At 39.9% G+C, this 13,210-nt stretch overlaps 1 protein-coding gene across 1 annotated transcript in view; it reads left to right on the forward strand.

Annotated features, from left to right (window-relative positions):
- PARD3B (par-3 family cell polarity regulator beta) overlaps positions 1-13,210 on the forward strand; it is an 838,084-nt gene that overhangs the window by 718,816 nt on the left and 106,058 nt on the right. Inside the window, exon 21 of the mRNA XM_006759450.2 lies at positions 11,483-11,618. Coding sequence (XP_006759513.1) covers positions 11,483-11,618 — 136 coding nt within the window. The remainder of the gene's footprint in view (positions 1-11,482; positions 11,619-13,210) is intronic.

A 13,210-nucleotide genomic window follows, 5' to 3' on the forward strand; every position in this document is an offset into this window, starting at 1 on the left:
GTCCCTCCCACCTGAGCGTGCCCAGTCACCCTCCCTCTGCCTGCTCTCCTCTCTCCTCAAGGCCCTTCCCGGTCTCCTCAAGCCAACCGGTCACCCCTCAACCCCCTGACCCACTGCCGGACATCATGATACTTGTGATACTTCCTCATCATCACTGCCACACTGCACTGTATCCACGGCCCTCATGTGACTGTGAAATCTCTGAGGGTCCAGTTTTGGGTCTTAATCCCCTTTGTACCATTAGGACCATAGACATATAATGTTTAAGAATAAATAATAAATGTGCATATCTGAAAACGTTCAGAGGATTATTGGAAAATGTTTAAGAAAGCAGTTGATCTAAGTTTGATACCAATCAATGTATTAGTTTCTGAGCTGTTCTGAAAAGCATGCTCCTAGACAGGAGCTGTAGGAATGTGAACGTCTTTTCAAAACAACTGGAACACACTGGGAGGTGGTGCTCCAAGCTGTCTCTGTCCCGTAAATCCCTGGAGTCAGAAGGTCAGCGAGAGGTGACAGGATATAGAGCTCACGTTACACCAGGCAAATGAGCGCTGTGGGATGTTCTTGGATTTGGCATCCTTTGGGACCTAAGTAGATGTGAACGTTTCAGGTGGCTCTTTGGAGTTGAGAATCTCTTTGGATTGGCTAACTATTATAGCCTTATTTAAAATGTCTAGAGCTCAGTATTCAGCATAAAGGTGTAAAAGGAATGAAAGGAATTGGGTAATATCAAAAATGTTCTTGATAGATTCTTAATTGCTTTTATGCTAATAATTTCAGAATACTTCATGTAGACTTCTATGCTTATGAGATAGTATGATTTAACACCATATATGTGATCATTAAGATCGGCCCCACAATCACATATCGGTGTGACCCATATGTCCCTTCTGGGTGTTTGGGTAGTTTATTATCATATATCCCTTTGATGTGTTGGTAAGGACTAGTTTACATATCTTATTATTTAGAAGGCTTTGTCTCCAAACATTTAGTGTTGAGCTCCTAATCACAATTTTTAGCTTCTTTCAATTGAAAACCTTGTTCTTTTATATATTGTCTTCCTTTGTCACTTTTGTTATTTTCCTAAGGGAGGAAAAATAAGCCTTGTTATGTGATTAAGAAATTACTGTTTTCATCTACTGACATTTAGTTACCACAGCATACAATAGCCTATCCTGATTGATATAATCCTCCAAGTAAAAAAAATTTAAAAAAAAACAGTATGCATGCACTAAATCATTTAGAATCTGCTTATTTTCCCTTAAAATTCTGTAGTCAATTAGGTCCTATTTTCTTACAGTCTAAAAGGAAAGGTCTAGGTGGCAGCTTGGGAATCAGTGGCCTTTGATGGCATTCTGAGATCTCCTGGGAGAAGATGAGCTTCTCTCTTCTTTCCTCTGAGGAAGAGGGAATTGTATGGAAGCCCAGGAAATTCCCAAGGTTTTCTGGCCTGCTGCCACGAAGGCCTATTTTTCCCAGAATAGACTCTGAAAGTTTAATTCCCATCTAAATGTCAGATATGTATTTCTAAACTTCAAGCTGTGTTTTACTTAAGCCTAGAAGATAATTTCATCTTGCAAGTCCTACACTTATAGATGAGAATTTCTTTGACAAGTGTGTGTGTGTATGTGTGTGTGTGTGTGTGTGTGTTGTAATAATATTAATTTGCTCACATACTGTGTAAGCAACCAAAGTTTATTTCTCCTTAAACTATATTTTGTTCAGCTCAATAGTGCGAATAAGAGTTAAAGGTTTTATAGGTTCCTTCCATTTACCTTTTTATCAATATTTTGCTAATTTTATTTTGGGCCATAAAACTCTGAAAAACCTTATGTTTCATGTAGATTCATGTCTTAAGGTTAGTTTCTAAAGTCATTAGGTGAGACAAAAATTGTGTATAGTCAGAACAGACCTTGGAAAACACTTAAGGTGAAGGCTGTTTTGGACCCTACGTGACCTCTCACTATATCCACCCCATACTGTGTCCTTGAGCACCATGTCAGGTGGCTGTTCCCTGGTGGAGAAGTTGGCTTGCATGCAAGGGGCCATGTTGTGCAAAGAATGCATAGCTTGAAACATTGGAATTGAGTTCAACACAATGTCAAAGTTACATTATGAGAGGTGCTTAGGAACTGACACCAACCCAGGGAAACCAATGTGCTTGTGTCCAGGGCCATGTGCTCATTACATGGACTGGCCTGTGGGAACACTAACACAACTTAAATTGCCGCACACACCCCCACCACACACACACACACACGCACACACACACACACACACACAGATCCCCATTTTTCTCTACACTCAAATATTTGGTGCATCAGTTAAACAGTTGGGATGCAATGTCACTATATTTCAACCATGTAAGAACAGCTGTAACTACATGAATTATAATTGAGAGCATGGTTTGTTTACCATCTTTAATGAAAGACACAGTGAATGCACAGTTCCAAATTGATCCAAATCTATTTTTCTTTGCATCTATGTATGTTTGTTTTGCAAAGTTGTAGAGTAGAAATGAAGGGCTAATTTTGCAACCACCCAGTGTAAACATTTCAACTAGATTTTTTAACAACGAAAGTTACCACATGAAACACTTGATAAATTCTTTCTGTGACCTCCACATACCTTGTGGTGTTAATAAAATTGGCAAAATGTCTTGAGACAATATGTATCCTATGTTTATACATAACTCTAAATGTGTCCAGTAGTTGTGTAAATTATTTAAGGCTCAAGAATACCGCGCTGTGTTGGAGGAAATGTATTAGAATACTATTCAAAATATGAATAACTCACCTGGATATTTTATGACTAATGGCAAAACTGGCTTCTGACATTTGAACACAGTCAGGAGGTCATTGTGCAGTATCAGAACAATGAAATTATGTGTTTCTGGCTTTTAACGGTGAGTTGAAGCTGCTGTGTGTTGTTGAACTGTGAAAACACTGTCAATATCACTCCAAAGACATTCTGCCTTTGCTGGAAACGGAGACAGAGAAGCAGGATGTTCTGATGAGAGGCGATCTGCGTAGAGATTGGCCTCGCTTTGTCTCAAGTGATAAAGACCAAAGGTAGAGCAATGCCTTTTAACAGAAGAGGAGATGACATTGATCTGGGGAGATTCGCAGTCACAACAATCAATCACATGGGAGAAAGTTGTCCTTCATGCATCAATGAGATTGCTTTCAACGATAAACGGCAGCGTGGTTCGTAGTGTGAGTAGGAATGCTTGCCATTATGCAATCGAAAGTGCCAGGGAAGGGGCCTTTATACCCACTAAGGCTTGATTCACCGGGAGTCAAGGTCCAGTCCAGGGTTAAGGTTTCCAGGAAAAATCTGCAAGCGGTAGGCGTCAAAGTTGACTTCACCGAGTTAGGGATGGAGAAAACAAAACAAAGATCTCCAAGAGAGCAGATGCTGAAAGCAGGCAACATGTTGAGAAAGACGAAAGGTCAAGACTCGGGTTGCCATGGCAAAGCCAGGCACCCAGGTAAGCCAAGTCACGCTGTGGGTTGTAGCTGCGAGGTCAGCATGCCCCCGGCAGCATCAGCATGGCCCGGAGGAATAACTGTGTTCAGGATTACAGGCTGAGCGAATGCATCACTGTGCTTTCTCTTCCTCTTCTAACCCTACTTGCATATCAATCTCTCGGCACAGGTTTTTTTCCAACTTCCCCACATGATCCTGACATAGGAAGCGATTTGTTGAATTCTTAGTAATTTATGCAAAAACATACTTTTCAAAGTTACATATTAGCAGAGAGCACTGTTTTTTTTCTCCTATTCTGCCACCAGTTTTTTTCTTATGTGACATTAAATATTCTCTTTAAATGGCTAAGCATTGTTCCTTCACCTTCTACGAAGTAGAGGTCAGAGATAATTGACAAATGTATCCCCGGAAATAAAGGCAGAGTCTAGATGTGGACAGTTTGTTTTGTCTGTTAATAATATGCTTCTCTCTTTCTCTAAACTCATTATTCTTGATTGAGGAATTTTTAGGCAGTCATAATAAGCAAGCAAAGGGCTCTCCATTTCAATGAATTATTTAATCAACAAGATAACTTAAATCTGATAGATATTAAATGTCCATATGAGGAAAGGTATATTCTTATTATTTGGGGAAACATTTTAGCAAAAAATAATTTAAAGTGATAAATAGTGATGATGAATTTGGGAAGAAATTAGAAAAAAATTCCCAGGTGTGGTTCATGGGTCCTCAGTTATAGGTCCCAAAATTTCACTGGATGGACTAAGCCATGAAAAATCTTACCTGTCAATGTACCTTTCAAAAAATAAGTATAAGAAATTGGGAGCAGGAGAAGATAGGGAATTTACATAATCATAATATTTACTGAATATTTTTACACTGGATAATTTTTAGAGCTTTTCAGGACTAAAGTATCACTTGAAGAATTCTATAGAATTAGGCCCCATTAAAAGCCATTGTTTATTATTTAAGCTCCTTTAGTGTATATGGGCCACTATATAAATGCATTTTTGCTATGAAAGGCAAATCTGTAGAGTATTAATGTAAGTGCTTTTGGGCTATAGTTTCTGTAAATCTTCAAAAGCCTTTTGAATTAATGAGCCTGAATGCATTTATAAGAATCTCTAGGGACTTTTATTTGACAGGGATCTTTAGCACCAACAGAAAATAAGTAACAGTTGTGTCCATGACTGTCTGTCTTCGACGGAATAGTCTTTTCCAGAAACTAGTTTAAAGTAAAATTGGTCAAATAAGATTGCATATAGATTTTATTTTAGATTATATTTCATTCGTGTTATCGGGAGTGTTAGTGACCCAGAACACAGGTACTTTGAGAAGTCTGTTCCCACTTTCAAAAAAAACGCCCTGTTTTCTAAGGCAACAATGGTACTGCTAAAATTGAAGTTTATAACAATGATAATTTTTAGGTCCTCGAATGCAAAAACCAAAACCAAAACAACAACCCGGGGAGTGTGGGTGTGGGGGGTGAAGGGGGCGTGGGGAGAAACAGGTAAAGATTGGCATCCTGGCGTTTTTAAAAGGCTACAAAAATGTTTTTCTTCACCCCATATCTTTCAAGAAGTTTAACCCTTTTTAAGAAAACCTTAAAAATCCCACCCTTTTATGTACAGAAAGGTTGACACCATATTTATATAATGAAACATTTAGTGATAAACTTCAAAATAACATTTTACAGAAACTTCATACAAAATTAAAGAGTCTATGCAACCCCAAACTTACAAATACTCCGTGTTCTGATAATTGTTGGCATGTACTCATCTAATTCACATCGTTTTGTTCAGTGACTTCGTAAGGATTGCCACATCCAGGGAGGAATACTCCTGTGAAGGCTCCATTTTACAAAGACTATGTCTTAACCACATCGCCTTTCTGGACCCCAGGCTGGTACTTGCAAATGAGGGCTGTCCTCACCAAAGGCAAACACCTCTGCAGACGCAGAGCTGCGGGTCTGAAAGCAGCACGGCTCATTGGAATTAACCACGTGCCATTTAATCGCAGTGTGCACATTTTTACATACATGCCTACTAAGGCATAAACACAAAATCACCCCAAGTTAATTCACAAGCCCAACAGTGGTTCATTGTCAGTGATCAGCTCCCCCTTACTCAGTCGGGGTGAACTTTCCTGGGAGCGGCCTTGGCTACTAGTCTGTCCTGGTCCGCATCCAGCACTTCTCTCTCTTTCATGTGGGATCTTTGTCCCATGTGGATTCTCTTTCACACCCCATTCAGTTTTATACCCATTTCCCACATACGCCTGTTAGAGATGTAACATTAATTATCCAGAACTCTCTGTCTGCAGTTGCTCCAACATCATTCTTGAGTGAATATGGACTTTGTTGCATGTCTTTCTATTGCTTTAGCTACTTTTACTTCTATTTTTATGGCACAGATCTGTGCAGATAAACGTGTATCAGAAGGTAGGGCTGTAAATGTGCTCTGCTAAGTTCCCTCCACCTGGATGTGCCTGTGATCTGCTGCTAGAAACGCCTGCTGCGTTTTAGTGCCTTTCTGGCGAGGCAACATGATATGGACTCAGGGTTTGCAGTCACCCAACCCCTGGCCCACCGCTCAGCAATCGTGCTGCTCAACTTCTCTGAGCCTTGTGTACTCACCTGTGAAATGTCAGTAACAGCGTCGTCCTCACATTTTGATGGAGAGTTAAGTGAGATGAAGTATGTAAAGCATAAGTATTAAACTTGGGGAGTTATAGGAGCTTAATAAATATTGCTTTCCCTTTTCCAGCCTGCAGCAGTAATGGGAGGAGACTATGGCAAGCCCAAATGAACACTCGTCTTAAAGTGAACTTCAATTGAGTTCATTATGAACTGGGAAGAACAAGATTAGATTTTGAAGGAGCAGATGATGCCTCACTGTGATACTCATTGCATATGGGCACATTACTCTAGGTGGCTATGAAGAAAAAGATATGGCTAATGAACTCCATTACAGCTCTAAACTCTGTCCAGCTCTCAAGTGCTATAAGAAGAGCCTATGTAACTGCATGCCTGTCTTTTATTAAAATACTAGAGGCCCGGTGCATGGATTCATGCACTGGTGGGGTCCCTAGGCCTGGCCTGTGCCCTCTCGCCACCTGGGAACCCTTGGGGAATGTAGGACTGCCAGTTTCGGCCCAATCCCCACAAGCTAGACTGAGGGAACTCACCAGTGCACAAATCCGTGTACTGGGCCTCTAGTATGCATATAAGATATTTGGTTAATCTCTTCCTTACCCCTCCCTCCCCCCTTCCATCTGAGATTCATCAGTCTGTTCCATGTTTCCATGTCTGTGAGTTGAGCATCTGCCCCCTAGTGGTCAGAGCGCATCATAGCTACTGGTTGAACAGTTGAATGGTCGCTTAGGCTTTTAAATATAGATATTTTTATTGATTTCAGAGAGGAAAGCAGAGAGAGAGAGATAGAAACATCAGTAATGAAAGAGAATCACTGATCGGTTGCCTCCTGCATGCCCCACCCTGGGGATCGAGCCTGCAACCTGGGCATGTGCCCTAACTGGGAATCCAACCATAACCTCCTGTTTCATTGGTCAAAACTCAGCCTGAGCCACACCAGCCTGGCTACATGTCTGCCTTTAAAGATACTGGTATAACCAGTATAATTTACAAGAAATCACTACAATATAAATCTGTTTTGTTACACGGTTTAAATTCATTTTACATAAAATTTTAGCACGTTGAAAGTATAAGAGTGGCCTGATCACCTACATATAAATATAGCTATAATACAAGCCTTTCTTTTTTTATAAAATGGCTAACTTTATCCAGTGAACAATTACTACAGAAAGGCAAATTTTCTATCTAGCAATGTGGAGATGGGGTTATTGATGCTTTGCTCGATGTTATATGGTTGCAATAGTATTTGAGTTCCATCATAATCTGACATCACTTCTGAAGCTATTAGGCAAAATATTTCCTAGAATCACTACTGCTAAATCCCATAAAGCCAGAAAAATAAATAGATAACATGTAATAAAGGAAGGAAAGTAGGAGTCCTCAGAAAGTAAGTTCTCAAGGCTAGGGTTAACTTTCATTCTGGGCTAGTATGTGGCTTGTGGACCCAATCTCTAAGATATCCTATCTAATAAAAGACAAAAAGGGTAATTAACCATACCTATGCTACACTTCCCATTGGCTAATCAGTGAGATATGCAAATTAACTGCCATCTAAGATGGCAGCTGGCAGCCAGGCAGCTTGAAACTAACATGAGGCTTGCTTGCTTCAGTGACGGAGGAAACCAACGTTCCCGGCCTGCCTTGCAGGCCTCTGAGCATGCAGTTTGAAACATTTTAACAAATATAAAAGCAAAAAAAAAAAAAAAACAGTAACCAGCTTTCAGTGAGCTGGGATCTCAGAGCTGGAGTTGATACAGAGTTTCGATTATAGAACCGAAACAAACCAGATACCTACTTTCAGCAGCGGAGGCCATGATTCCTCATCTCTGTGGAGCAGAACAATAAAACCTACCTTTTGCCCAGCTGGCATGGCTCAGTGGTTGAGCATCAACCTATGAACCAGGAGGTCATGGTTTGATTCCCAGTTGCAGGCTCAATCCCCAGTGTGGGGCATGCAGGAGACAGCCAATCAATGATTTTTTTCCCATCACTGGTGTTTCTCTCTCTCTCTCTCTCTCTTGTTTCTCTCTCTCTCTCTCTCTCTCTCTCTCTCTCTCTCTCCCTCTCCCTCTCCCTCTCCCTCTCCCTTTCTCTCTGAAATCAATAAAATATATATATATATTTTTAAAAAAAACACCTACCTTTCCATTTTATTTGATATATTGAGCTATTTACAGCACCTGTTAAATAAGAATTGGAAATAAACTCAAGTGCCAGCTCTTGCAGATTGGTAGTGGCTTTCTGAAGTTCTCAGAAGGATCCTAAGATCATGTCTAGGGTCACTGGGAAAGAATGCTGTAATTGATTAGTGATGTCTGCTCTGGGCAAAAAATGGAGTAAATAAAAGTCTGTAACAATATATTTACTATGTAAGTTTCTATCAATTATAACTATTATGATTATTGTTGCTATTATGACGTGGTATTTTAATATTTATTTTCACATTTCTGCATCCTCAACACAAAATGGAATCAACTGCTTTGGTAACAATAGCTGTGTATATCACTTTTATTGATGTGATGGTGAGCTTTTGTATATTGTCTGCAGAGAAGAGCTAAAAAATGAAACCAAAATTTGCTGTTCCTAATTTTATTATATAAAACACCCGCTTGAAAAAAATATGATACAGGTACTAACAGTAGAATGGGAGTTGGAGAGGAAAAGAAAAAGAAGAGACAATGTTGAGATGTAGTTCCAGGTTATGACAGATATGTACGGTGTCCATATCTTCTTTAAAATACCCACAGGAGGGAGAAGGACAGCTTGTCTTGCACTGAGATGGTCCATGACTTTCTAGTGTTTTTTTTTTCCTATTTTTTTCTCTGAGGCCAGATTTCTTTTCTGAGTAAATAGTCATGTTCCTGTCAACCATAAGAGATTTTCTGAATCCTAAACAGCTGATTTTGTATTCTTGCCCCAATCCCTCTCTTTGAGAACTAAAATCTGATTGAACCCATATTTTAAAATTTATGTATTTATAGATATATAGAATAGTTTACAGTCTGAGTATGTTTTCTTTCTCTACCACAAATGTAGGAAAGTGGTGGGTTTTGTGTTTTTTAAAATGATGCCTTAATCAGTTTCTTTTTTTTTCTTTATTACTGATGACCTCTTTCTGCTTGAATTCAGTGCTTCAGTTTCTCTGGGTAAACTAATAGATTATGTATGTGAGTTTGCACTGTGTTGACTAAACTTATCTGGTGAGTTTGACTGCAGCTCATGCTTTCACGTAATCAGCAGACACTGCACATTGGATATGGGTATCATAGCTCCTCATACTCAGGAGTGAGGCAAGCTGTTCCAGAGAGCTTTCTGTAGTTTGGAAAAGCATATCAGGCCTTCCAACTTTTTTTCAAGTGCTCAAGAAAAACTATTTTAAAAAAGAAAAGAAAAGCATGGTATAGAAACAGAATTATTTGAGAGTGTTGAAATACATATTGAAAAAATATAAAGGTATGTGATCTATCAAGGTTTGTCTTTTCTTAGCCAAAGGCATCAGCTACCGAGTGTATAAGGTACATAGAAAGCCTAGCCCCAGATACAAACTTTGTAGAGAGGTTGGAAGATAGCAACACGTGGTCCTGCTTTTAATTAACTTACAATCTAGTTTGGGAAGAATGTTTTTCCTCCAAAAGATATTTAATCATCATTTTCTTGTTATAGTTTACAAGTATAATTTTTAAGTGTTTTAACAAAATAGTAGGTGACCTCTTTCTATTGTTTTCAGAGATCTTATTTTATATCTTTGTTAAAGTTAAAACTCAACTGTAATACTGGGGGATGTTTTGGGCTTGTAAAGCTCTTCACAATGGGGCCCCTACTTACCTTTCTGTTACACCTGTCTCTCTCTTCTTTTTTAAAAAAACACAAGTGCTCAAGAAAAACTTCTCTTTCCTGCTCCACCCATATGCTCTGTATACTGAAGCAGTGATTCTTACAGACTCATGAAATAGGAGTGTCATTATGGTTGTTGTTACAAATTGAGTTAAAATACTAAAGTTTGCAAGGAATATGCTTTTGTCACTAAAGTAAATTCAAAATATCCCAGATCACCAACACACGCACTTTTATTCTACTGTGCTTCCTCAATAAGAGAAGAAAGAGAGCATGTACCACCTGATATGTGCATGAGGCAGGACAAATGAAGCTGAGACCTCTGCTTGCCCCAAATAACTTACTTGCATTCCCCAAAACAAGATGCTTTCTCATTTCTGTCCTTTACACTGCCCTTTCCTTTGTCCAGAATTTCCTCATCTTCCCCAACTGTTGAGTACCTTCATGATTCAGCCAAGGTGTCACCTCCTCTATGGAGCCTTCCGTGATCTTCCTCTGTGGCCCTGCGCTCACCTTGTTGAAGTTTAAGCAGTCTGTTTCCTCACTGTGCAGACTCTGTTATAGCACCTGTCACAGTGGGTTGTAGTCTTTATCGCTATCAGTCCCCTAACTCCCAGACTGTGCGCTTTTTGCAGACAAGGACTGTGAATTGTCCATTTTTACTTTCCCAGATCTTAACTTAAGGTCTGACACAATAGGGCTCTCAGTTATACCTCAGATGAACCAAAGAAGTTGAACAACTGTGAGTTCTGCCTATCATTCCTTTCTTGTTTCCTAGCCCTGAATTGTATCTCATGGTGTTGGTTCTATTGAAATGAGGGAGACAAATACTAGCTAAAATGGAGCCACTGGCTGACCAGTTTGGGGTTGAGTGGATGGGTCACTGGAGAATCTATAATTCCTGAGAGGAAGAAGTGGTAAAGTAGAGAGAGCACCTTGGACTATTAAACAAGTGGACACGTTCTACTATCACCCGCTTTCTCTTTTTCTTTTTTACTTTTTGGCCTGGCTTACACATTGACATGTACATGTACCTCACCCGCCCACACTCTAAAAATGCATGAGTCTCATTGAATTGAACACTGGCACATGCCAACTCTGTGTCACATCCAATCTTCAGGTCAAGCAACTTGTCTCAAATAGGCAATAATTACTTGAGAAAATGAGATACCCACATGAAAATGTAACCAAATTTTGTGTGTGTGACTATAAGAAAAATGTGATGGCTCTTTTAATTGCTCTAAAGGTCAGGACCTTTTCTTACCTTCTCACTCAGAAGGCACTTACTAAGCTCAAGTCAGATGTTCTGACCCTTGAAGCTAAAGGTATGCATGTCAGGACTGGTTTTTGTTCATTGTTATTACTGATTTCACAGTTTTCCTAGCATAGTTGCCTGACATTATTGAATCTTCCAAATGCAGATGTCAGCTCCTTTAACAAGAAGATCAAACAGTGAGTTTCCAGGGTGACGTGCACTGTGTGACCATGTTTGTTTGTGTTCTGTAGTGGCTATCCCATGAGTGGAGGTGCTGATCGCATCCAGAAGTTGCGGAAGGAGTATTATCAGGCTCGGAGGGAAGGTTTCACATTATATGAGGACGACGAAGGAAGAGCAAGGCCATCTGACTATGACCTTCACTGGGTAAGCCCATGCCTAACTCCAATTATTGAAATTACTAGTATCTTTAACTGAGATAGTTTAGAGCAGAAGAACTCGGCCAAGGATGATCTAAATATATCGTTATATTTGGGTTACCCCAACCACAGCCATTCCATTCCTATTAGTCCACCAGACCCTCTCCCACAGAAGTTGTTCACATAAATCAAACCACACTCATGCACAGTAGTTCATTTTAATTGCTCTCATATTTACTCCCTGTTGGACTTGTATACCAACTTGGAGGGGAGCAGATGTTTGCTGTTTTAAAGAGGACAAGGAATCTTTGTTATCATCTACTGCACCCTAGTCTTTGCCCTCCATCTTGGGTCTCAGACATCTGGCCAAACATTAATGGAACATGCAACGTAAGTCATTAAGCCTTTGAGAAATGGGTATTAGAGTACATTTCAGAAGGGTTGTCTTCAGAGATATCAATTGTTTATACATCACACCTGAACAATTCAGATTTTGCTGATCTTACCAGACTCCAAGATCATTTTATTTTGAGGCAAGGGCAGTTTTTGTATTAGAAAATTCTCTTTACCAATCCTTCAGCATTTGGGAACAGAAAAGAATATTTTGACCTCTAGAGAGGTAGACTTTGTGTTTGTTTTTTTTTCAGGGTAGTGATTCATTCTCCTATCATTTTCAAGAAGGCAAAGCTGTACTTACAAAATACATTTGACTCTTGAGCATCCACAAAAATGCCCAAGAGGAGGGTGCTTAGAGTTTGATTAAAAGTGCATGTTGCCCTGGCCAGTGGGACTCAGTTGGTTGGGCATCATCCAGTGAACCGAACGGTTGCTCCCTTCCTCTCTCTCTAAAAATCTAATTTTTTTAAAAGTACATGTCACATACTTAAAATAGTGCCAGAGACTGGGTTTTGGTGTTCAATATACATTAGCACTCATTGCTGCCATCATCACTGGAGCAGAGCTTGTGTGGTAATAGTGACAGCCTCTCCGTGAGTCAGCTCTCACTCACCCTCTTTGATGACCACTGCCTGCTGCTACAGTTCTTAGTGCTTTCTTGAGAACCACATAAGAAACTCGCTTATTCCTAGTGGTCACTAAAGACACCAGCTCTTTTGAAAGGCAAATCTGTTTTTGAAAAGTTTTCTGATGTTCACACTCCTATTTATGCTCACAAGGTCAGGGTTGGAAGAGCAGAGTCTGGTAACTGAGCTGGTTGCCTCTGGTGTTCACTTCAGTGCTGTGGCTTCCTGTGTGCGGCCCTCAGCACGTTCCCACTGCTGTTGAAGAGCCTGTCTGAGCATTCAGCACCGTTGTGCAGAGCATATAAAACTCCCAGCACCAGTAGGTTCTTCCACATGCGATAGACTTTAAAAACACTCATCAGAAAGGCATAGTAAAAAATAAATAAATTAAAATTAAAAAAAAAAGAAAGGCATAGTAAGGATTGGCAGCCTTCTGCCAAATGGCTCCCACCTCTTCCAGAGACAGGTGTCTTGCGGCTGTAGGTCAAAGCAAACAGCTATTTATTGTCTTGATTACAGACATTTGAATTAAGCAGAATGACATTAGCAGTGATGAGGCAACTGGTCACTGATATTC

Source organism: Myotis davidii, unplaced genomic scaffold, assembly GCF_000327345.1.
Source record: "Myotis davidii unplaced genomic scaffold, ASM32734v1 scaffold394, whole genome shotgun sequence".
NCBI lineage: Eukaryota > Metazoa > Chordata > Mammalia > Chiroptera > Vespertilionidae > Myotis > Myotis davidii.